Genomic DNA, 25,831 nt, shown 5'->3' with positions numbered 1-25,831 from the left:
AACAGTATTTCAAGGATTTAATATTCTAATAGTCTTCCATGAGAAAATATCAGATTTTAAAATAAATAAAATCCTAAATTGGAAAACACATTTGTCAACACAGTTATTTTGATGAACATTAGCTGGTTCATAGAACTTAACATAGATTTAAAGCTATTTGGCTACAAGGCTATTTTTTTCCCCCAAAATTTCCCATGTCTGTAGTTTGAGAAAGAATCGTTCTAGTGGGCTTGTGTCTATCATCCTTTCTGTGTAAATTTCACTTAGCAATCCCTACCAAGATCTGTGGGATGAATTTCCCGGACATGCATGTTAGAATTACAGTATGTACCTGTAAGACATTTGATTCATAAATCACCAAATATAGCTAAATTAAAATTTTAACTTTTTATTGACATATACTGTTCAAAAACACACATAAGTGTGCTTGTGAAATATTTGAATTTAATTAAGTACTAATTAAATTTTAAGTACATTGTTCAATATTCTGAAACAGCGAGTTTGCTCAACTGGCAAGTATTCTACAAGAGGGAAAAAAATTCTGTAGGTGTCTTGGGGTTTTTTTGGGTATGTTTGTTAATTTAGTTTGGTTTTGTTCTTTTTCAGGATGTGGTAGATACACATCCTGGCCTCACGTTCCTGAAAGATGCTCCAGAATTCCACTCCCGCTACATCACCACGGTAGGCCGAGTCCCTTTTTGTCTTAATATAACTCTATAAGTCTCCTTTTTGTCATTATCTAGTATCCAGGCTTTCAGATCTTTATGCAAAATGGGCCATAATGATTATTTTAAGTGGAAGGAAGTAAAATTGAATTAATTATTTCTATCTATTTGCCTTCTTATATGTGTCCAGCGCTTAAGAGGTCTCTTGTATATAAAATTTAAGTGATATGCTCATTCGGTCTGGTATTATGAGGTATACCTTTTGCTGTATCATTAATATTGATACCCAGTTGATCTTTAGCATTTGCAAATAATACTGAAAAGAATTTTCAACATCCTTTTCCAAAAAAAGATGTATCTATAGTGCCTCAAAGTTAGAACTGAAATGATAATGAAAAATAGATTGTATGTAATCAGAAAACAAATCATGTAAGAATTTAAAATAACATGATCACAATCTCCTATTTTGTGGGGTGTTCTCATTCCATGTTTCTCATACACAGCCTCATTTGGTCAGTCACAGGCAGGGCATGCAGTATGAGTGAGAGCACACAGGCCTATAGCTCACACTGCAGCCACACCAGGCATTCTCTGCCCTAGCTTCCAGATTATCTTTGAAAGAACTCCACAGCTGAACCAACCTCAGGGCACACCTCACATTCACAGCCATACCCGGGGGAGATTGATCCCTGCCTCTGGTAAATAGAACAGTCTCCTCTGAGGAAGGCCCTCTCATTCTTAGGGCACTTTTTGTTGGCTATGAATTTGTTGGTTTCTGTTGAGTTACAGAATACTACCATTCTTTTTCTACTGTAGGAACTTCATTATCTGCTTTTACATTGATTCTCTTCTGTCATAAAACTTTATAAGACTTTATTTGAACCATAAGGTGTCACTGTCATCCAAGAGTATCTCAGAAGTTATTTTTGCCTGTTAACCACAACACTCTACTAAACTACCTCCACTACAATCACCCTGGCCCAGCCACTCATCCTTGTGTTTCACATAGATTCCTTCTAATTGGTCTCCCTACTTACACCCTCATTGCCCTACAGTCTAGTCTCCACAAAGCAGAGTTATCCTTTGAAAATATAAGTCAGACCATGTCACTCCTCTGCTCAGACCCTCCAGTGTTTCCCCATCTCATCACTCTGCTTCAGCAACAACGGCCTGCCTCCTCTCTGTTCCTGGAACAGACCAAACCTGTTTCTGCCTCAGGTGCTTTGTTCTTACTCTTTCCTCTGCTTGGAATGCTCTTCCTACAGATTTCCACATGACTCACTCCCTCACTTCATCCAGATGTGTGCTCAGACATTCCCTTCTTAGTGAGACCTTCCCTGATCACCCTCTGCCTTCTTCACCTTCTTCTCCCTGTCCCCTCCCTCTACACTTCTGTTCCTTTGTTCTGCTTTATTTTCCTTCTTAGCGCCTATATCACTGATATGTAAATTTTTTGCTTATTGTCCATCTCCTTCTCTATAACATAAACTCCATGAGAGGAGGGACTTGGTCTATATTTAGATGTTGCTATATCTCCAATACCTAGAATAGTGCCTGGCACATAATAGATACACAGTAAGTATTTATTGAGTGAATAAGTGAAGTTATTCATGCTTAAGAATTCTATACATAACCCTGGTTTCAATTCCAATAGGAATTATTGGGTTCTGATTGCTGACTGTTCTATAAACTAAGGACGTATTAATAGTATATTAGAATCTCAAGAATTAGAAAAGATCTTAAAGATAATCTAGTCCAACCTTCTACCAATTCAGAGAATGCTGTCTACAGAGCAACCTTTTATTGGAATTTGTTCTTAGAAAAGATATTAAAGAACAGAATTATAAAAGAGATAAATTTTCCTTCTATACACTTTCTAGTTTGGTATTTATTGAAGTATGATCGCTGGACCTATGATGGTCTATAGTCATCTAGCAAGTGGCCCCCAGGAAGTTTTAGGAAGAGTGCAAAGCCATGAAACCATTTTGTTCGCGTATAATTCACATTTTCTGAGAAATGCTAGTATGTTAGTCGTTGAACAAAAAGAACTACATAGGTCAATTAACAGGATCCAATTAATTATTGCTGCTGACATATTTGCGTGGCATTTGCATATTATTGTTTACATTTCTTAAATTTATGCTTTATTGTTAGTATTATGCTGCTTTATCCCCAGTTCACAAAAATGAATCCAGTATAGCTGATTCATTTTGTTGTAAGCAGAAACTAATACAATTTTGTAAATCAACTATACTCCAATAAAAATTTTTTAAAAAATGAATCCATTGCTCAGTAGTAGTCATTAAAGTGTAAAATACTTGTGAAATAATGATAATGGGGCAACTCAAAACATCATAACGTAAGTAGTAAATAAGATCTAACTGAGAATACAGAATGTGAATCTGTATGTCCTGAGATAAGTGTACCTACTGTTGTGATAATCTCATACTACCCTCCAAAACAGAAAGATGCAAATAAAAAGCATCACACTGAATACCTAGAAACAATTTTATTGGACTGGTTATCTGTTCTACCCAGTGCCTTTTCTATTATGAAATTTGGTCAGATAATGACATGAAGTCATTGAAAGTTTTAGGTTATTTCAGAGTACAGTGAATTTTTCTATAAAAAAATACAAAATAAGCTTTCTAGTATGAAATTAATTAATTTTGTTGCTAATGGCATAGAAGTAACCAAATTAGAGAAGCGTCATTCTCTACCCTGCTCATGGCAAAGATAACAGTATTTCCAAGAAACTTACAAAGATCAGCCTCAGAATTAATGACAGATATCTCAAAAAAGGCAAAATTAATTTATCATATGACCCTATTGAATATAGGACAATTAACATATTTTGTTTGCATGGTAGAGTTATTCAGTTATTTCACTTTACAGTTGGAAGAAACTGCTTACACAGTGTATGACTCAAGTATTAGCTTATGTGTGGCACATATGCAATGAAGAAAATTTGGGCAACTTTTATTTTCCATTTATCACTGAAAACCTATGCTACAGGAAAAGACTTTTTATTTGTTTAGTTAAGTATTTTGTCAGCTGTTTTAGAATGGAAAGGCAGAACACCAAATTTACATATAGCAAAAAAGGACATCACTACCTAAATAAGAGCAGAGTCACTCCACGTTCTCCTTTATTTCCAGAGAAGAGTTGGCAAGTGAGAAATAAGCCTCTTGATATCGAATGAAAATGAGAATTGGAAATACCAGCAAATTGTAGCCCTTGAGTTTGCAGGTTTGCATACCATGCAAAGAAATTGCCAGTGAATAAGGCTCTGCTTATCCTTACTGGCATATGCTGACTTTTGAGGAAAGAGGTACTCATGTGAGGTTTTAAAATTAGTGATAATATTGAAAATACTTTTTTGTGATATTGGTGCTGGCAGTAAAGATATTTCTGTGGCTTGCTCACATGGTGTCTTAGTGGTGTATTCAGTGTCTTGATTGGCCCGAATCTATCACTCCAGGCTGAAATGTCAGGATTTTCATTGTTGAGGACAAGGTAGTGATATTTCCTAAAATGGCTAAACTGGTGGAAACTGCTCATCACTAATAGCTTAACTCTTTCCCCTTGAGAACGTTTTCTTTTGACAGAGAAAGAAATCATTTTTATTAGATAGTTTTGTTTAAGTCCAAGTTCTGCAGGAGACCATGAAGAAATACTTTTCAGAGCCATAGTGACTAGAGTGGATCAGGAACCCGTTCACACACACACACACACACACACACACACCGCCTAATAGAAGAGCCAGGCTTCCAGCATTGAGTTGTTCATCTGCATTAAAGTCATCTACAAAGAGCAATCTCTCTGTAATTTGTGTCTGCATTTAATCTGCTTATCAAAAACTCTGACAGAACCACCAAACACATACTTCTATTCCTGGTGACCTCTAATTGTGAATTCGAGTTTTCCACTTCAATAGATAGAAAGAAAAAGAAAGGAGACTGACTTACAATTCAAATTGTCAAGTTGACTAGAGATTCCTTGGTGAAAAATTATCAAATTTCATTTCTCTCACTGATAGTAAACAGTTATTCTTACTATTATTAATTTTTACTTTTTTTATATTTTTAAATTTTTGATTAATTTCTTTTTAAAAACCTAAAACTGGTAGACCAAAAAAGTTAGGGGGGAAAAAAACAACTGTAATTAATGTAGAACCAGCAGTTACATGCTCTCACCACTAGATGGTGCCCCTACCTCGATAAGCTAAAATGCTGAATCAGTTGTGTGGAAACCAATAAATGTGCTGATGTAAGGGGCCACTGAATAAGGAGATTTTAGGCTATGGAAAAATGGAATACAGGTACATTTTATTACAGTATGAGACAAGTAGGTTAGCAGAGGCTAAAAATAGGAAATTACTTAACATTCAAAATGTTTATGAATTTTAAAAATTCTGTCAAAAGAACAAAAGATGAAGAAAAGAATAAAATATAAATACAGATTAAAGTTTTATAATTTTAAGTGTTATATAGTACCTCCATAAGTAATATAAAATATTTGAGGGGTATATATATACAAAATTTAGATAGACAGGAAACTTAGACTTTAAGATAAATTTACATTCAAAATCAAGAAATAAGGACAAAAATCTAATAATGTGCAACAAAGAAAAGTTTGGTGTAATAATATGTATTGAAATTGACTTTAACTTGAGAGAGAAGACATGGAACTATGATAAAAGATATTCTTAATTTTTATTTTCATATATATAATTTCTGGCCTAAAATCCTCCATCTTTTTTATAGGAACTTTTGTGAAGCTAGTGCTAAAAATACAGTGTTGAATAAAACACTTTCTCTGCCCTGAAGCACCTCACTCAGAGTTTGAGTGACTGGGGCCAGTAGAGAAGTTGTAGACACCAGCTAGTCCCAGCTCCCACCTAACACGGGAATCCTGTGAGCTTCTGCCTAAATAATTGTGGTGAGAAGAAACCTCACTACTTCATACAACCCATTGCTTCATAAGGCTAATGTTAGGAAACTCTTGTTTACATTGAAGCATTTCTAACCAGTAAGGGCATTTCTATCCAGTAATTCTAGTAGTTCCAGTTCTATTTCTACCCTCTGATGCAGTACAAAACAAATCAACTTCTTCTTCCACCTGATAACCATTCAGATCATGGTCACATCTATACTGTAGTCTTATTTTTTCCTCAAGAGTAAACACAACTACATTAGTAGTATCTTTCACAATAATTTTGTATACAGTTCCCTGTTTTATATTTTCTGTACATCTTATATGCAATCTATCTGTAAATCATAGACAACAGTACTGATTTTATGTAAAATATTAATTAGAGAACTTTCCTAGGTTAGTATCCATCTGCTGTTCAAAACTTTGGATAGAGTTATTCAATTAGCTATGAATCCAACCCATATGTCTCTATCACAAATATAACATGAAAGTCTTTGGTACACAGTTTTCCAATCTCATTAATTTATCAAGCAATTTTCCAAAGAAGATATACAGATGGCCAACAGGTACATGAAAAGATGTTCAACATTACTAATCAGGGAAATTCAAATCAAAACTAAAGTGAGATATCACCTGACACTTGTTAGAATGGCTATCATCAAAAAGACAAGAAATAACAAGGATGTGGAAAAAAGGGAACTCATGTGCATTCTTGGTGGGAATGTAAATTGGTGCAGCCAATGGAAGTTCCTCAAAAAAACTAAAATAGAATTACTGTATGATCCAGCAATTCCGCTTCTGGGTATTTATCCAAAGGAAATGGAAACAGTAACTTGAAAAGATACATGCACCCCTGTGTTACTGTGTCATTATTTATAATAGCCAATAAATGGAAACAACCTAAGTGTTCATCCACAGATGACTGGATAAAGAAGATGTGGAATACAATGGAATATTGCTCAGCCATAAGAAAAGAGTGGAATCCTGCCATTTGCAACACCATGGATGGACCTTGAGGGCATTATGCTAAGTGAAATAAGTCAGAGAAAGACAAATACTGTATGATATAAATCTTAAAAAAAAAAAAAAAAGAACGCTTACAAACACAGAGAACAGATTGGGAGCTGCCAGAGGCAGGAGGTGGGGAGAAGGCAAAATGGGTGAAGGGAATCAAAAGGTATAAACTTCCAGTTGTAAAATAATTTAGTCATGGGGATGTAATTTACAGCATGGTGACTATAGTTCATAATACTGTACTAAATATTTGAAAGTTACCAAGAAAGTAAATCTTAAAAGTTCTCATCACAAGAAAGAAAAATTCTGTAACCGTGGAAATGGATGTTCACTAGACTTATTGTGGCGATTATTTCACAATATATACAAATATTAAATCATTATGTTGTACACCTAAAACTAATATAATGTATGTTAATTATACCTCAGTTTTTAAAATTATCATGCAGTTATTGACCACCTGATGATATAGGCAGAGCAACATATCAGGCGCTGGGATGCAAGTGAAAAGAGATCGGGTTCCTTAGAATTTGGAGGTGATGACAATCAGGTATACCTGTGTTGAGAATATAACCACAGGATGACCGAAGGAGACTCAGGTGACATCAGGAGCACAGAAGACAGCTCGACCCAAGTGCCTGTGCTGGGGCTTCCTATGGAGTTGGTAACTGAGCTAGATGCTGAAGGGTCGGGAGGAGTTAGCACTGGTAGCGAGATGGGGTGAGGTGTGCCGGGCAGCACAAGCCTGGACCTTCATCCTGAGGCTACTTTTTTCCTGTTATTTTTGGGAATCACTCTCTTTGATATGGAATCCAGAAACAGAATAGTGGTTTGGTTCCTCATTAGGCCTACTCTTAGGATAGCTGTCCAAATGTCTTCTCTTTTTTGTTCTTCTTGCACTAAAATAGCCTAAAAAGGAGATCTAACCTCTTCTATGATAAAAACCACCAAGGATACAGGATTTCCATATCATTAGATAATCAAAACTAAAGCCAAAGTACCACAAAAGCTGCTTAATTGCTCTTCTCACCCTTGCTTCCTTTCGAAGAAGAAAAGAAAAAAAAGAAAAAACCCTAATAGGTCAAGTGCAAATTAAATGGGTAGGAATAACCCCAGGTAAAAGTGTTAAGAATGCACTGTGGCCTCCTACCTCCAGGATTGCAGCCTGTCTTCCTTCTCCAGTCCTCCCCTACACAACAGCACATACATCCTCCATTTCAGACACCTTTGCTACCCATCCTCCTTCTCTCCCATCTTGTCCAGGGTCTTCTCCAGAGTTTCACCTTTGTTAAACTTATTAAAACACTAGTTAGTAACAAAACTGTTCATGCCTAAATAAGGACTCGGGATATAAACTATCCCAGATGTATCTGAGTTTCCAGAGAGAGTTCAGAAGTCTTCAAAACTCCAATGGATAAGGCTATAATAACCAAAATATGCCCTCTTGAATCATACCATGTTGGCAGCCATTCTTCTGACCCAGTAATTGTTAAGCCACCCCAGTGCAGATTTCCCACCTCATATGCCTTCCAGAAACATCTAGCCTAATAAGCACTACTTGAATCCCTATATGAGAGGTAAAAATGAAAGTGACATGTAGGCACCTGGGAAATGCCGACTTGTGAGCAAAGAATTTTTTTATTCTTAGAATTATAAGGGCAGATGCAAACTATATGGATGTAGACTTTTTTAATATAGTATTAATTTTTACTAGAAATTACACTTGATATAATCAAAAGGCCAAAACTTAGCTTAGTTCAAAGAATGTTCATAAGATGGCCTTTGATAAAGTAATAGATATCTTTAATGTTTTTATTTGGTTTTGTTTTCCTTTTGGAACCAGGTTATTCAGAGAATATTCTACACAGTCAACAGATCTTGGAGTGGAAAAATTACTGCAACAGAGATAAGAAAAAGCAACTTTTTGCAAGTATGCCTCTCATTGAAATTCATATATAAGGAGCAATTTAAATAATAATCTTACTTCATTTAACAAATATTTGAGTGCTTATTATGTGCAAAGCCCTGTCACTACTTTCAGTCGTTAAGCAGTTATCAGATACCTGGAATGTGTTGGGGGAACAAAGATGAATAACAAGAAATTTTTGCATCAGGGCATGCACTGTGGAGCAAAAGAGAAAAGGGCACAGACAGCCACACCTGACTTGAAAAATTCCACAGAAATGTATCATAAACATGCAGTGAAGGCTTCACAGTAGGACTGGCATGTGATCTTGACCTTAGAGATATCAGGAGTTTACCAAGATAAAGAAATCAAAAGAAAAGGGGATTCCAGATAGAGGAAGCAGCATAAACAAAGGCCCAGAAGCATGAAAGTGGCCCGTTCAGGAACTGCAGAACAGTCTTAAGTGGCCACAGGCTCCAAGGAGAGTGACCAGTGATGAGGCCTGAGGGGTGAGACAGAGCCAGGTTGGGAAGGGCCTTGCAAAAGAAATGGAGGAATTTCAACTTGTTCCTTTTAGCAGTGACTCTTTATCCATCTCCTGCTAGAGAAAAATAATAAAAATTCCTTTTAAGAAAGAATGCATTTCATTCAATTATTTTATTTATTTTACCAAATGAGAAAGTATTGACCACTAGTGGGAGCCTTTAACCGAGGCAATCTTCATGCCTGATTGTTCAAGCTCTTCTATTAACCTAAAGAAAGTAGAATTGGTCACACTTGAAAGGAAATGAAATATTTTACTTTAAGTAAATCATACTAAATGAAGCTTAAGCAAATAATACAACCTTATTTACACTCTTTTTCCCATCTTCATCTGGGACAGACAAAGTAATGAAGACTTGGCAAAATTAGCAATCCATAATGAATATGCAAACACCTTTTATTCTAATAAATGAAAAGTCATCATCACAGTCATTATTAATATTTACTGAACACCTGGTGTCTGCCTGGGCTCTCAAGAGGTAATGTGGTATGGGTTGAGATGGCAAGAATTCCATTAAAAAGGCCTTACACCTTAAGAATGATAGGGGCTTCCCTGGTGCCACAGTGGTTAAGAATCTGCCTGCCAATGCAGGGGACACGGGTTTGAGCCCTGGTCCGGGAGAATCCCACATGCCGCAGAGCAACTAAGCCTGTGCGCCACAACTACTGAGCCTGCTCTCTAGAGCCCCGTGAGCCACAACTACTGAAGCCCGCATGCCTAAAGCCTGTGCTCCGCAGCAAGAGAAGCTCACACACTGCAACAAAGAGTAGCCCCCACTACCCACAACTAGAGAAAGCCCACGTGCAGCAACAAAGACCCAATGCAGCCAAAAATAAATTAATTTTTTAAAAATGATAATAATCCCTCACATTCCTGAAGCACATTAGAGTTTTGTATTTCTAGATCATTATTATAATCCATATTTTTTTTACTGATGGTAAAATTCATATGGTTGAATGACTTGGATAAGATCACACAGCAAAATAAGTGGTTGAACTGGAAATAGAACTCAAGTGTTCTGCTTCCCTCTATTTTCTTCCCTACCCCTCTCCTTAGTCTTCCTCTTAGTACATGAAGGTATGCTCATAAAATATTCAAATAACATAAACCTATGTAGAATAATAAGCAGAGGTCACTATCTCTTCACCCTGCCATTTCACTCCCTTTACCAGAGGGAACCCATGTTATCTGTGGTTTTATTCCTCTGTATATGTGTGTGTGTGTGTGTGTGTGTGTGTGTGTGTGGAGTATATATTGTATGTGTGGAGTATATAGTTTTGTTCTGTGTGGCTGCTTTTTTGAATTATTTTTAATATGTGAGACCATACTTATTACTCTGTTAACTTTTTTTAACTTAACAGTATGTCTTGATGTTTTTTCATTTCCATTCATATAAATCTATCTCATTCTTTTAACTATTGTGTAATCTGGCATGGCTGTACTGTAATTACATACTTCTCTACTGAAGATGTTCAATTCACTTTCATTATCTCCCTATTACAATAATGCAGTGAACATCCTTATACTTTCCTCTTGTGTGTATATGAGTAAGAATTTCTCTAAAATAGAGTACTGGAGGGAAAATCCTGGATCAAATGGCATGTGCATTTTTTTTTTTTTTTTTTTTTTTTTTTTGCGGTACGTGGGCCTCTCACTCTTGTGGCCTCTCCCATTGCGGAGCACAGGCTCCGGACACGCAGGCTCAGCGGCCATGGCTCATGGCATGTGGGATCTTCCCGGACCGGGGCACGAACCCATGTCCCCTGCATCGGCAGGCTGAGTCTCAACCACTGTGCCACCCGGGAAGCCCGGCATGTGCATTTTTAATTTGATAGATCCTGCCAAGTTACCCTACTAAACTCCTGCACTAGTTCATACTTAAATTTACATACTCACCAACAGCAGAAGTTATTCATTTTTTTCATTTTATGACAGTCCAGTAGATGAAAATAAGAGCTCCCTGCTTCTCAAGATATTTGTTTTATTGTACATATTCTTTGTGTACATTTATACACATTAAAGAGCATCTTATTAAAAAAACATTACAAGCAAGTTTGGAAAACAGAAGAAAAAGCATATTTTACCACCCTAATAAAACTAATATTCTTGTATGTGTTCGTCTAGTCTCATTCATATGCATATTTGGATTTTAGAATTTAATATAGTTCTTAATGTGTACAATCTTATATCCTGTATTTTACACTTACCATGTCATGATTTTCCTTTGTTTCTATATAGACTTTATAATTTTTACTGGCTGCAAAATCTTTCATTGAGTGGCTTTTACCATAATTTGGAATTCAAGGTGAAAAACATTATAAGAAAGATGACTATTTCATAATACAAGAGTATTACTTTGATAAAAATTATTTTCTAAAATGTAAATACTGGAAATCCAAAATTCCATTTTATTTTCTTTTGAAGATTTAGCTAGTACATGTTTTAACCTTGCTTTTAAATTTTACTTCAGACTTCTCTTAATGGACAGCATATACCTAGATCTGCTTTTGGGGTTTGGGTTTTATTCTCAATCTGAAAATCTTTTAATAGGGAGATTTAACTCATTTACCTTTGTTGTGACTGTTGATATATCTGGTCTTATTTCTGTCGTCTCACTTTGTTTTTTCTATTTCCTAAGTTTCCTTATGGTTTATCTTTTTTCTGACTCTTTCTAAAAACATCTTCATTTATCTGCCCATTTATATGATAATTTGGCTTATTATAAGAATTCTGGGCTCAAAAATTACTGTTTCTGGTGTTTTCCCTAGGGGCACACAATGAGTCAGGGGAGACCCAGGCTTATTTCCAGCTCAGGGCCCTGCAGCTCTACCCTCCATGCCTTCTATGCCAGGCTACCCCACACTATCACAATGGTATAAATAAGTCACCTTTATGGTAAACTTGATGCCATTACAAAACCAAACCCTGCATGTGGATGCCCACTCTTCATAATAGAACAGATAGAAGATCAGTCTTTTAACTTTGAACAGTTAAAAGTAATGTGAGTTTATGGCCATGTAATTAAAAGTCTGTTGTCTGATTGTTCTGTGCTTGCTAGTCTGGGGACCTCTAGATAGGCTGCAGTCCCCTTGGTGACAGCTCTTCCCTTTCCCTGCTTTTAAATCCTCCGTAGCATCTAAGTCTTTGCTAAGAATATTACAGAGCACGTAAATGCTTATAGGTTGGTCAGTTGATTAAAAGGTAGGATGAGGTTGCCTACTAAATTTCCTGGTTTGGTACCAAAACCAAAATTTTTAATTCAGTTTAGAGTAGAAATTAACTGGGATCTATATAATGGCCAAAGCTGGGTCTTCATATTTTTAAAATAAATTAATCCTTATATTCATACCATTTCAGACTCTAGCACTTTTGGAAGAAGAGGAAGATATAAACCAAATCACAGATTATTTCTCCTATGAACACTTCTATGTTATTTATTGTAAATTCTGGGAACTAGATAGTGATCATGACCTCTACGTCAGCCAGGCCGATCTGTCTCGATACAATGACCAGGGTGAGTGTTTCTATGGATGTTGACTTTACTATTTTGAAGAAGGCAAGAGTTAAATTGTGCTCATTCATTATGGGGAATTCCCATTTCTTAAATCCTGTATCTAATCAAGTCCTCTTGAAAGGGCCAAGAATTTTTAAGTAGAAATGAGTGAAGGTACTAATTTTTTATTTAGAAACCAGATTTAGGAGAAGGGGTTTGGAGGTAAGTAAGAAATTAGAGTCTTAGTTTTGATGAATGGGTGAGTCTTTATAGTGATGCTTATTTTCTGATGATGAACTGAATAAGAACCACATCTATGTAAAGTTTATTTGAAAGAGAATGTATATACACCTTTATAAATTCTCATTTTACAGTATTTATAAACAACCAAGGATGAAAATGATGTTTGTAACTTGCCAGTGTTTTCAAGGATTCATAAAACCTTTACTGGAATTTAGTTCTAGAAAAGGTATTTTCTCTGCAGGTGAATTTTGTGTGCTTTCTTTTGTCAGAAAACAAAAAATTACATATTACATGATATTACCCTTCTTACTTCATTTTGATCAGTAGTAAACTTAGAACCTGTTTCCTGCTGATTTAATATTCTTAACCAAGCACCAAGATACATTGATTCATTCTTATAAGATTGTCCCTGTTCTGTTCTTAAATGTCTTCTCAGATACTGTGGATTTTTTTAATAAGCCCTTAGCCTTTTAGATGTAGCAAAGTACAAATCTTAAATAAATACTTTGAATTTTGCTTCTGATATTTGGTATATCTCTGACTAGTAGTATACATCTTAAGAAAAGGTTTATTCTATATGTCAGTTTTCAGAGAACTTTCCATTTTAAGAAACAGAGTTCTAGCTCACAAAACTCAGGTGCCAACCAGGCATCAAGAGGAAATACTAAATTGTACTTATTTGATAAACAAGCATTTTAGTATTGTATTCTTCCTTCAAGTACAGATGTACCTCGTTTTATTATACTTTGCTTTATTGAATTTTGCAGATAGAGCATTTTTTACAAATTGAATGTTTGGGGCAGCCCTGCATTGAGCAAGTCTATCGGTGCCATTTTTCCAGCAGTATTTGTTCACTTCATGTCTCTGTGTCACATTTTGGTAATTCTCACAATATTTCAAAACGTTTTCATTATTGTTTTATTTTTTATGGTGATCTGTGATCAGTGATCTTTGATGTTACTATTGTAATAGTTTTGGGGGACCATGAACCACACCTGTATGATAGCAAGCTTAATTGATAACTGTTTTTTGTGTCGGGCCTCCATATTCCCTGAGACACAACAATATTGAAATTAGGCAAATTAATAGCCCTACAGTGGACTCTAAGTGTCCAAGTAAAAGGGAGAGTAGCACATCTCTCACTTTAAATCAAAAGCTAGAAAGCTTAGAGGGGAAGGCACGTTGAAAGCCAGGACAGGCTGAAAGCTAGGCCTCTTGTGCCAACAGTTAGCCAAGTAGTGAATGAATGTGAAGGAAAAGCTCTCAAAGGAAATTAAAAGTGCTATTCCAGTGAACACATGAATAAGAAAGTGAAACTGGGAATTCCCTGGCTGTCTAGTGGTTAGGACTTGGTGCTTTCACTGCCCAGGTTCAATCCCTGGTTGGGGAAATAAGATCCCACAAGCTGCATGATGTGGTTAAGAAAAAAAAAAAAAGTGAAACAGCCTTGTTTGCTGATACGTAGAAAGTTTTAGTAGTCTGGATAGAAAACCACACCATCTACAACATTCCCTTAAGCCAGAGCCTAATCCAGAGCAAGGCCGTAACTCTCTTCAATTCTGTGAAGGCTGAGAGAGGTAAGGGAGCTTCAGGAGAAAAGTTTGAAACTAGCAGAGGTTGGTTCATGAGGTTTAAGGAAAGAAGCCATCTCTATAATATGAAAGTACATGGTGAAGCAGCAAGTTATCCAGAAGATCTAGCTAAGATAATGAAGGTGGCTACACTAAACATCAGATTTTCAATGTAGATGAAACAGCTTTCTATTGGAAGCAAAAGCCATCTAGGACTTTCATAGCTAGAGAGGAGAAGTCAGTGCCTGGCTTCAGAGCATCAAAGGACAGGCTGACTCTCTTGTTAGGGGCTAATGCAATGCAGGTGGTGACTAAGTTGAAGCCAGCGCTCACTTACCATTCCAAAAATCCTACAGCCCTTAAGAATTATGCTAAATCTCTTCTGCCTGTGCTTTACAAATGGAACAACAAACCGTGGATGACAGCACATCTGATTACAACATGGTTTTCTAAATATTTTAAGCCCACTGTCGAGACCTACTGCTCAGGAAAAAAAGATTCTTTTCAAAATATGACCCTGATTGGAGAGGACTGGCGGCGTGAACACAGCCTGAAGGGGTTAGTGCACCACGGCTAGCCGGGAGGGAGTCCGGGAAAAAGTCTGGACCTGCCAAAGAGGCAAGAGACTTTTTCTTGCCTCTTTGTTTCCTGGTGCGCGAGGAGAGGGGATTAAGAGCGCTGCTTAAAGGAGCTCCAGAGACAGGCGCAAGCCGCGGCTAAAAGCGCGGACCCCAGAGATGGGCACGAGACGCTAAGGCTGCTACCAAGAAGCCTGTGTGCGAACACAGGTCACTCTCCACACCTCCTTCCGGGGAGCCTGTGCAGCCTGCCACTGCCAGGGTCCCGGGATCCAGGGACAACTTCCCCAGGAGAACGCACGGCGCGCCTCAGGCTGGTGCAATGTCCTGCCAGCCTCTGACACCGCAGGCCCGCCCAGCATCCACACTCCACCCTCCCCCCGGCCTAAGTGAGCCAGAGCCCCCGAATCAGCGGCTCCTTTAACCCCGTCCTGTCTCAGCGAAGAACAGATGCACTCTGGCAACCTACACGACAAGGCAGGGCCATATCCAAAGCTGAAGCCCGGGAGCTGTGTAAACAAAGAAGAGAAAGGGAAATCTCTCCCAGCAGCCTCAGGAGCAGTGGATTAAATCTACACAATCAACTTGATGTACCCTGCATCTGTGGAATACCTGAATAGACAATGATTCATCCCAAATTGAGGAGGTGGACTTTGAGAGCAAGATTTATTATTTTTTCCCCTTTCCTCTTTCTTTGAGTGTTTATGTGTATGCTTCTGTGTGAGATTTTGTCTGTATAGCTTTGCTTTCACCATTTGTCCTAGGTCCTTTTTTTTTTTTTTTTTTTTTACTATTTAAAAAATTTTTTTTCTTAATTGTTTTTTTATTTTAATAACTTTATTTTATTTTACCTTATTTTATTTTATTTTATGCTCTTTCTTTCTTTCTACTTTTTCTCCCGTTTATTCTGAGCCATGTGGATGAAAGGCTCTTGGTGCTGCAGCCAGGAGTCACTGCTGTGCCTCTGAGGTGGGAGAGCCAACTTCAGGACACTGGTCCACAAGAGACCTCCCAGCTCCATGTAATATCAAATGGCGAAAATCTCCCAGAGATCTCCATCTCAACACCAACACCCAGCTACACTCAACGACCATCAAGCTACGGTGCTGGAAACCCTATGCCAAACAACTAGCAAGACAGGAATACAACCCCAACCATTAGCAGAGAGGCTGCCTAAAATCATAATAAGTCCACAGACACCCCAAAACACACCACCAGACGTGGACCTGCCCACCAGAAAGACAAGATCCAGCCTCATTCACCAGAACACAGGCACTAGTCCCCTCCACCAGGAAGCCTACACAACCCACTGAACCAACTTTAGCCACTGGGGACAGACACCAAACAGAACAGGAACTACGAACCTGCAGCCTGCAAAAAGGAGGCCCCAAACACAGTAAGATAAGCAAAATGAGAAGACAGAAAAACACACAGCAGATGAAGGAGGAAGATAAAAACCCACCAGACCTACCAAATGAAGAAGAAATAGGCAATCTACCTGAAAAAGAATTCAGAATAATGATAGTAAAGATGATCCAAAATCTTGGAAATAGAATAGAGAAAATGCAAGAAACACTTAACAAGGACCTAGAAGAACTAAAGATTAAACAAGCAACGATGAATAACACAATAAATGAAATGAAAAATACTCTAGATGGGATCAATAGCAGAATAACTGAGAACAGATAAGTGACCTGGAAGATAAAATAGTGGAAATAACTACTGCAGAGCAGAATAAAGAAAAAAAAAATGAAAAGAACTGAGGACAGTCTCAGAGACCTCTGGGAGAACATTAAACACACCAACATTCAAATTATAGGGGTTCCAGAAGAAGAAGAGAAAAAGAAAGGGACTGAGAAAATATTTGAAGAGATTATAGTTAAAAACTTCCCTAACATGGGAAAGGAAATAGTTAATCAAGTCCAGGAAGCACAGAGAGTCCCATACAGGATAAATCCAAGGAGAAACACGCCAAGACACATATTAATCAAACTGTCAAAAATTGAATACAATGAAAACATATTAAAAGCAGCAAGGGAAAAACAACAAATAACACACAAGGGAATCCCCATAAGGTTAACAGCTGATCTTTCAGCAGAAACTCTGCAAGCCAGAAGGGACTGGTAGGACATATTTAAAGTGATGAAGGAGAAAAACCTGCAACCAAGATTACTCTACCCAGCAAGGATCTCATTCAGATTTGATGGAGAAATTAAAACCTTTACAGACAAGCAAAAGCTGAGAGAGTTCAGCAACACCAAACTAGCTTTACAACAAATGTTAAAGGATCTTCTCTAGGCAAGAAACACAAGAGAAGGAAAAGACCTAAAATGACAGACCCAAAACAATTTAAAAAATGGGAATAGGAACATACATGTTGATAATTACCTTAAATGTAAATGGAGTAAATGCTCCCACCGAAAGACACAGACTGGCTGAATGGATACAAAAACAAGACCCATATATATGCTGTTTACAAGAGACCCACTTCATACCTAGAGACACGTACAGACAAAGTGAGGGGATGGAAAAATATATTCCATGCAAATAGAAACCAAAAGAAAGCTGGAGTAGCAATTCTCATATCAGACAAAAGAGACTTTAAAATAAAAACTATTAGAAGAGACAAAGAAGGACACTACATAATGATCAAGGGATCGATCCAAGAAGAAGATAAAACAATTGTAAATATTTATGCACCTAACATAGGAGCACCTCAATACGTAAGGCAAATACTAACAGCCATAAAAGGGGAAATCAGCAGTAACACATTCATAGTAGGGGACTTTAACACCCCACTTTCACCAATGGACAGATCATCCAAAATGAAAATACATAAGGAAACGCATGCTTTAAATGATACATTAAAAAAGATGGACTTAATTATATTTATAGGACATTCCATCCAAAAACAACAGAATACACATTTTTCTCAAGTGCTCATGGAACATTCTCCAGGATAGATCATATCTTGGGTCACAAATCAAGCCTTGGTAAATTTAAGAAAATTGAAATTGTATCAAGTATGTTTTCTGACCACAACGCTATGAGACTAGATATCAATTACAGGAAAAGATCTGTAAAAAATACAAACACATAGAGGCTAAACAATACAGTACTTAATAACGAAGTGATCACTGAAGAAATCAAAGAGGAAACCAAAAAACACCTAGAAACAAATGACAATGGAGACACGATGACCCAAAACCTATCGGATGCAGCAAAAGCAGTTCTAAGAGGGAAGTATATAGCAATACAATCCTACCTTAAGAAACAGGACACATCTCAAATAAACAACCTAACCTTGCACCTAAAGCAATTAGAGAAAGAAGAACAAAAATACCCCAAAGTTAGCAGAAGAAAAAAAATCATAAATATCAGATGAGAAATAAATGAAAAAGAAATGAAGGAAACGATAGCAAAGATCAATAAAACTAAAAGCTGGTTATTTGAGAAGATAAAGAAAATTGATAAACCATTAGCCAGACTCATCAAGAAAAAAAAGGAGAAGACTCAAATCAATAGAATTAGAATTGGAAAAGGAGAAGTAACAACTGACACTGCAGAAATACAAAAGATCATGAGAGATTACTACAAGCAACTCTATGCCAATAAAATGGACAACCTGGAAGAAAAGGACAAATTCTTAGAAATGCACAACCTGCCAAGACTGAATCAGGAAGAAATAGAAGATATGAACAGAACAATCACAAGCACTGAAATTGAAACTGTGATTAAAAACCTTCCAACAAACAAAAGCCCAGGACCAGATGGCTTCACAGGCGAATTCTATCAAACATTTAGAGAAGAGCTAACACCTATCCTTCTCAAACTCTTCCAAAATATAGCAGAGGGAGGAACACTTCCAAACTCATTCTACGAGGCCATCATCACCCTGATACCAAAACCAGACAAGGATGTCACAAAGAAAGAAAACTACAGGCCAATATCACTGATGAACATAGATGCAAAAATCCTCAACAAAATACTAGCAAACAGAATCCAACAGCACATTAAAAGGATCATACACCATGATCAAGTGGGGTTTATTCCAGGCATGCAAGGATTCTTCAATATATGCAAATCAATCAGTGTGATACACCATATTAACAAATTGAAGGAGAAAAACCATATGGTCATCTCAATAGATGCAGAGAAAGCTTTCGACAAAATTCAACACCCATTTATGATAAAAACCCTGCAGAAAGTAGGCATAGAGGGAACTTTCCTCAACATAATAAAGCCATATATGAGAAACCCACAGCCAACATCGTCCTCAGTGCTGAAAACCTGAAAGCATTTCCACTAAGATCAGAAACAAGACAAGGTTGCCCACTCTCACCACTCTTATTCAACACAGTTTTGGAAGTTTTAGCCACAGCAATTAGAGAAGAAAAGGAAATAAGAGAATCCAAATCGGAAAAGAAGAAGTAAAGCTGTCACTGTTTGCAGATGACATGATACTCTACATAGAGAATCCTAAAGATGCTACCAGGAAACTATTAGAGCTAATCAATGAATTTGGTAAAGTAGCAGGATACAAAATTAATGCACAGAAATCTCTTGCATTCCTATACACTAATGATGAAAAATCTGAAAGTGTAATCAAGAAAACACTCCCATTTACCATTGCAACAAAAAGAATACAATGTCTAGGAATAAACCTACTTAAGGAGACAAAAGAGCTGTATGCAGAAAATTATGAGACACTGATGAAAGAAATTAAGGATGATACAAATAGATGGAGAGATATACCATGTTCTTGGATTGGAAGAATCAACATTGTGAAAATGACTCTACTACCCAAAGCAATCTACAGATTCAATGCAATCCCTATCAAACTACCAATGGCATTTTTCACAGAACTAGAACAAAAAATTTCACAATTTGTATGGAAACATGAAAGACCATGAATAACCAAAGCAATCTTGAGAACGAATAACGGAGCTGGAGGAATCAGGCTCCCTGGCTTCAGACTATACTACAAAGCTATAGTAATCAAAACAGTATGGCACTGGCACAAAAACAGAAAGACAGATCAATGGAACAGGATAGAAAGTCCAGAGATAAACCCACGCACATATGGTCACCTTATCTTTGATAAAGGAGGCAGGAATGTACAGTGAAGAAAGGACAGCCTCTTCAATAAGTGGTGCTGGGAAAACTGGACAGGTACATGTAAAAGTATGAGATTAGATCACTCCCTAACACCATACACAAAAATAAACTCAAAATGGATTAAAGACCTAAGTGTAAGGCCAGAAACTATCAAACTCTTAGAGGAAATTATAGGCAGAACGCTCTATGACATAAATCACAGCAAGATCCTTTTTGACCCACCTCCTAGAGAAATGGAAATAAAAACGAGAATAAACAAATGGGATCTAATGAAACTTCAAAGCTTTTGTACAGCAAAGGAAACCATAAACAAGGCCAAAAAACAACCCTCAGAATGGGAGAAAATATTTGCAAATGAAGCAGTTGACAAAGGATTAATCTCCAAAATTTACAGCCAGCTCATGCAGCTCAATAACAAAAAAACAAACAACCCAATCCAAAAATGGGCAGAAGACCTAAATAGACATTTCTCCAAAGAAGATATACAGACTGCCAACAAACACATGAAAGAATGCTCAACATCATTAATCATTAGAGAAATGCAAATCAAAACTACAATGAGATACTATCTCACACCAGTCAGAATGGCCATCATCAAAAAATCTAGAAACAATAAATGCTGGAGAGGGTGTGGAGAAAAGGGAACACTCTTGCACTGCTGGTGGGAATGTGAATTGGTATAGCCACTATGGAGAACAGTATGGAGGTTCCTTAAAAAACTACAAATAGAACTACCATATGACCCAGCAATCCCACTACTGGGCATATACCCTGAGAAAACTATAATTCAAAAAGAGTCATGTACCAAAATATTCATTGCAGCTCTATTTACAATAGCTAGGAGATGGAAACAACCTCAGTGTCCATCAACAGATGAATGGATAAAGAAGATGTGGCACATATATACAATGGAATATTACTCAGCCATAAAAAAACGAAATTGAGCTATTTGTAATGAGGTGGATGGACCTAGAGTCTGTCATACAGAGTGAAGTAAGTCAGAAAGAGAAAGATAAATACCGTATGCTAACACATATATATGGAATTTAAGGGGAAAAAATGTCATGAAGAACCTAGGGGTAAGACAGCAATAAAGACACAGACCTACTAGAGAATGGACTTGAGGACATGGGGAGGGGGAAGGGTAGTCTGTGACAAAGTGAGAGAGTGTCATGGACATATATATACACTACCAAACGTAAAATAGATAGCTAGTGGGAAGCAGCTGCATAGCACAGGGAGATCAGCTCGGTGCTTTGTGACCACCTAGAGGGGTGGGATAGGGAGAGTGGGAGGGAGGGAGACGCAAGAGGGAAGAGATATGGGAACATATGTATAGCTGATTCACTTTGTTATAAAGCAGAAACTAACACACCATTGTAAAGCAATTATACTCCAATAAAGATGTGAAAAAAAAAAATGACCCTAATCGACAATGCATCTGATCACCCAAGAGCTCTGATGGAGATGTACAATGAGATTAATGTTGTTTACATGCCTGCTGACACAACATCCATTCTGCAGCCCCATGGATCAAAGAGTAGTATCAACTTTCAAGTCTTACTCAGGAAATACGTTTCATAAGACTATGGCTACCATAGGTAATGATTCCTTTGATGGATCTGGGCAAAGTCCACTGAAAACGTACTGTAAAGGATCACCACTCTAGATGCCGTTAAGAACATTCATGATTCATGCAAAGAGGTCAAAATATCAAAATGAACAGGAGTTTGGAAAAAGTTGATTCCAGTCCTCATGGATGTCTTTGAGGGGTTCAAGACTTCAGTGGAGGAGGTAACTGCAGATGTGGTAGAAGCAGACAGAGAACTAGAATTAGAAGAGGAGCCTGAAGATGTGACTGACTTGCTGCAAATCTCATGATAAAACTAACAGATGAGGAGTTGCTGCTCATGGATGAGCAAAGAGAGCAGTTTCTGTAGATGGAATCTGCTCCTGGTAAAGATGCTGTGAAGATTGTTGAAATGACAACAAAGGACTTAGAATATTATATAAACTTAGTTGATAAAGCAGCAGCAAGTTTTGAGAGGATTGTCTCCAATTTTGAAAGAACTTCTGCTGTGGATAAAATGCTATCAAACAGCACTGCATGTAACAGAGAAATCATTTGCGAAAGGAAGAGTCGATCTATATGGCAGATTTCATTGTCGTCTTATTTTAAGAAATTGCCACAGTCACCCCAGCCTTCGGCAGCCAGCACCCTGATCAGTCAGCAGCCATCGACATTGAGGCAAGACCCTCCGCCAGCAAAGAGGTTACAGTTTGCTGAAGGCTCAGATGATGGTTAGCATTTTTTTGCAATAAAGTATTTTTAATTAAGTTATATGTATTGATTTTTTAAGACATAATGCTGTTGCACACTTAATAGACTATAGTATAGAATAAACATAACTCATATGCAGTGGGAAACCAAAAAATTCATGTGACTCACTTTATTGTGATATTCACTTTATTGAGGTAGCCTGGAACTGAACCCACAATATCTTTGAGGTATGCCTATAGTCATACCTTCCTGTTACAAGAATAGTATAAAGATGGAGATATTTATAGGGGTGTCAGGCCAACCTTGTTAGCTGTGCACCTTCTAATTACCAGTGGCCAGATCATCTGTATAACGTGAGCTAGTCTCCAGAGGTCATACAAAACCTTGTGGGCTCTAAAGCGCCTTCTCTGGCTGGCATAACCAAGTTCTCATTAAGCCCTAAAATATTGTATATACACATACAGTAACTCATTAGAGGCATGTTAAAGGAATGAAGTCCAGAAAAGCAGGCATCTAGGCCTGCATAATGCAGGAGCCACTGAAACTCTGTGTAATTGCCCACCCACTAATCTGTCCTTAATAGGACAACATGATCTTAAGTTTTAGGAGCTTAAACTTTCTAACTCTAAAGAAAGACGTTCAAAAAGACTTTAGCTTCAGAATTAAATACCATTGCCTTTCCTATATAGCCCTCTTCTGTTCTATTTCCTCTTATTTTCAAATTATTAACCCCATAAACCAGTGCTCAACAAACTCTAGGGGGCCCTTATTCAACATTTGGTATGTGGCCAGGAATGGCAGTGCTGACACTCATATTCTCAGCATTCTTCAACCAAATTAATTAACCTTTATGTTGACTGTACCTAACGCTGTGCAGAAGAGTTAGAGCTGGTAGCTGTTAACTCTAATGATATCATCACTGGTTCTGAAGTTTTACTGTGCATGCCGTTGCCTGGGGCACTTGTTAAAAGAACAGATTCCTATCCTCACTACATCCCTAGGTCTGAGATCCACTGTTATCTCCCTTTTTTTAACTAATGATTTTGGTTACTTTTAACTCACAATGAGGTATGCTGATATAGATTACCTAGGATCTATCATCAAAAGCAACATACTATCTTAAGATATAATCATCCCTCTGAATAAAACTTACTGATGGAATTTATTTAAAAATTGTATGTTATATCATGTTATATCCTGGATTTTTATAGGATGAGAATATAAGAAAAGTATTTGTGGTATGTTTTAGTATCTTTTATAAAATTCTACCTGAAAAACAGTTCTCCGTTGTTTTACTCAAATTCCCCAACAATCAGTTCCCCCCCCCTTGAATTTAACGCTAGGATAATATCTGTCTTGTTTTAGGGGAAAAGTTGTCTGGTCTCATTAGATAACAAGATCAATACAAATTTTGTACATTTTTGTCTTAGTTGTCAGGATATTCGGAACCAATTCGATGCTCAACTATATTAATATATCCCAGCTGTCAGGCACATCCATTTGCCTGTTCTTTTTTAAATGATTGATTGATTGATTGATAGAGTAAGCCATCTCAAATTCCTGCTTTCAAGAAGTATGTTATACATAAGTAAAAATTTAACTACTCATATTCTCATCGTGGAAGATTATTAAGTTTTAGCTTGTGGCTACTTGAAAATAAATTTGCCAAAAATATTGCCTTTTGGAGCATGCTTTAACTAGCTTTGTACTTTTTATTTACATTTAGCTTCATCAAACAGGATTATTGAAAGGATATTCTCTGGGGCAGTAACAAGGTAAGAAAAAGCATCTGAGTTTTAAAATGAAGTACAAGTAATACTTTAACAATGTCATTTTAGCAAGGCTTCCTGCATAATTTGTCAGTGCTGTAGGTCAGATAATACCCTATAAAACAGGCAGTTGTGGCTTCATACAAGATGGTGGTAATTCTTTAATATATGGGCATTAGTCCTTTATCTAAATACAGGTAAAAGTATTTAACCTGCTGATTATTTGTATTCAAATTAGAAACCAGATTTCTTTCTTCATATCTACAAATACTTTCTGATTTCATCCTCTAGGCATTTGAAAATAAGATAGGCAATGCAAGGGGTTGCCCTTTGTGAGGTTTCCAGCATTCTATTTTTTTTAACTTAATTTCCAAAGAAATGTTACTTTATTTCTTAGTCTCTCATAGTACTAAATTTATCTGAGTAATTGCTCAGGAAACTTTATAACCATGTGTTTTCTTCAGGGGAAAAACAGTACAGAAAGAGGGAAGAATGAGCTATGCAGATTTTGTTTGGTTTTTGATTTCTGAGGAAGACAAAAGGAACCCCACCAGGTATGACTTCTGAGTTTCCTTTGCCAAGATTTTAAACACATGAGCAAAGCTTGAAAAATTCATGATGTATACGAGTGAGTGCCAGCTCAACTAGGGGTGCCAAGATGGGTTTGACTTAGTCTCTGCCCTCAGACTGAATGTACAGCCACAGTGTATCAAGAGAAGTGCTCTTACCCCTGGAAACAAAGGTGAAGTGGCATGTGAGCTGGCCCTGAAGGATATTAAGCATTTATATGGAATATGGGAATAGATGCTGTGGATTTTAGTTGTTTCATGATCTTCCTTGTTCAGTAGTAAATTGGAGAGGAAAGAAGAGCAAACTGTGGATGACTAGTATATGAGAACATGCCCTCATTCTCCCGGTTAGAATCATCTCTCCCTTTCCTTGGCATACCTTGATTTGTCGCTGTGAGTTTATCCATCTGTTTCTTACACCACTGTAACACTGTGTTACACAAGTTAGGAACAAGAAGAAGAGAAGGACATAGATTTTTGTGTCCCTGTCTTCTTTTTATTCCTAGCTTGTGTAACACAGTGTCCTGCACATAGCTTCTGCTCAGTACCAAGGGAGGGAGAGTCTGCAGTCCCTGATGCTGCCTGCTGGTATTACTGACTCAGCTGTCTGCATGTTAGTTCAAAAAGTTATCTAAATGTTGGATATATGGTTTGGAAATCATTGAAATGGAAATAAAACTAATTTATTTCATGGGCAGCATGTTGTCCATTTCAAAGATAGTAATTTGTTGTTCATGTAGACAACTCAGAAAACATGGCTAAAGCAGAAGAAAATAAATTTTAATACTGATAATTCTAACACTCAGAAAAAGACTTAAAAATTGGTATGTGTTGTACAGTCTTTTTCATATAAACTTTTACATTCTCTTTGGACATGTAGGTTAATTAATTCCATAGGATTAGATTTAATCCTTTGTAATGTTATCTCCTAATATCCTCTAGTAGTTTTAGCTAAATAGTTGTAACATCCACTATATTTTTCCTTAAAATAAATTCCGCAGGAAAGGAATTGCTAGGTTAAGGGTGTAGACATTTTTAAGAGCATTTATAAAAGCTATTAAATTGATTTTCAGAAGAACTATCATTTTATACCTTTATCAACAAAGTATTGAGCATATTTTCTATAACCCTTATTCACACTAGGT

The 25,831-nt window shown here is 37.1% G+C and overlaps 1 protein-coding gene across 7 annotated transcripts in view; it reads left to right on the top strand.

Annotated features, from left to right (window-relative positions):
* The window catches only part of PPP2R3A (protein phosphatase 2 regulatory subunit B''alpha), a 227,870-nt gene that overhangs the window by 134,860 nt on the left and 67,179 nt on the right, over nt 1-25,831 (top strand). For 5 of the 7 annotated variants that reach the window (XM_089910056.1, XM_089910051.1, XM_022582555.3 and 2 more), the window contains 5 exons: nt 607-681; nt 8,458-8,544; nt 12,422-12,578; nt 24,075-24,123; nt 24,582-24,671. In XM_089910056.1, coding sequence (XP_089766182.1) covers nt 607-681; nt 8,458-8,544; nt 12,422-12,578; nt 24,075-24,123; nt 24,582-24,671 — 458 coding nt within the window. The remainder of the gene's footprint in view (nt 1-606; nt 682-8,457; nt 8,545-12,421; nt 12,579-24,074; nt 24,124-24,581; nt 24,672-25,831) is intronic. The other 2 variants (XM_089910054.1, XM_089910055.1) reach the window with 2 other exon arrangements.

The sequence above is a fragment of the Delphinapterus leucas genome, chromosome 4, assembly GCF_059928025.1.
Source record: "Delphinapterus leucas isolate spDelLeu-1000000601 "Yukka" chromosome 4, BTC_Dleu_Yukka2, whole genome shotgun sequence".
Lineage (NCBI taxonomy): Eukaryota > Metazoa > Chordata > Mammalia > Artiodactyla > Monodontidae > Delphinapterus > Delphinapterus leucas.
The sequence above is the reverse complement of the archived record's forward strand: the minus strand, read 5'-3'. Positions and strand labels throughout refer to the sequence as shown.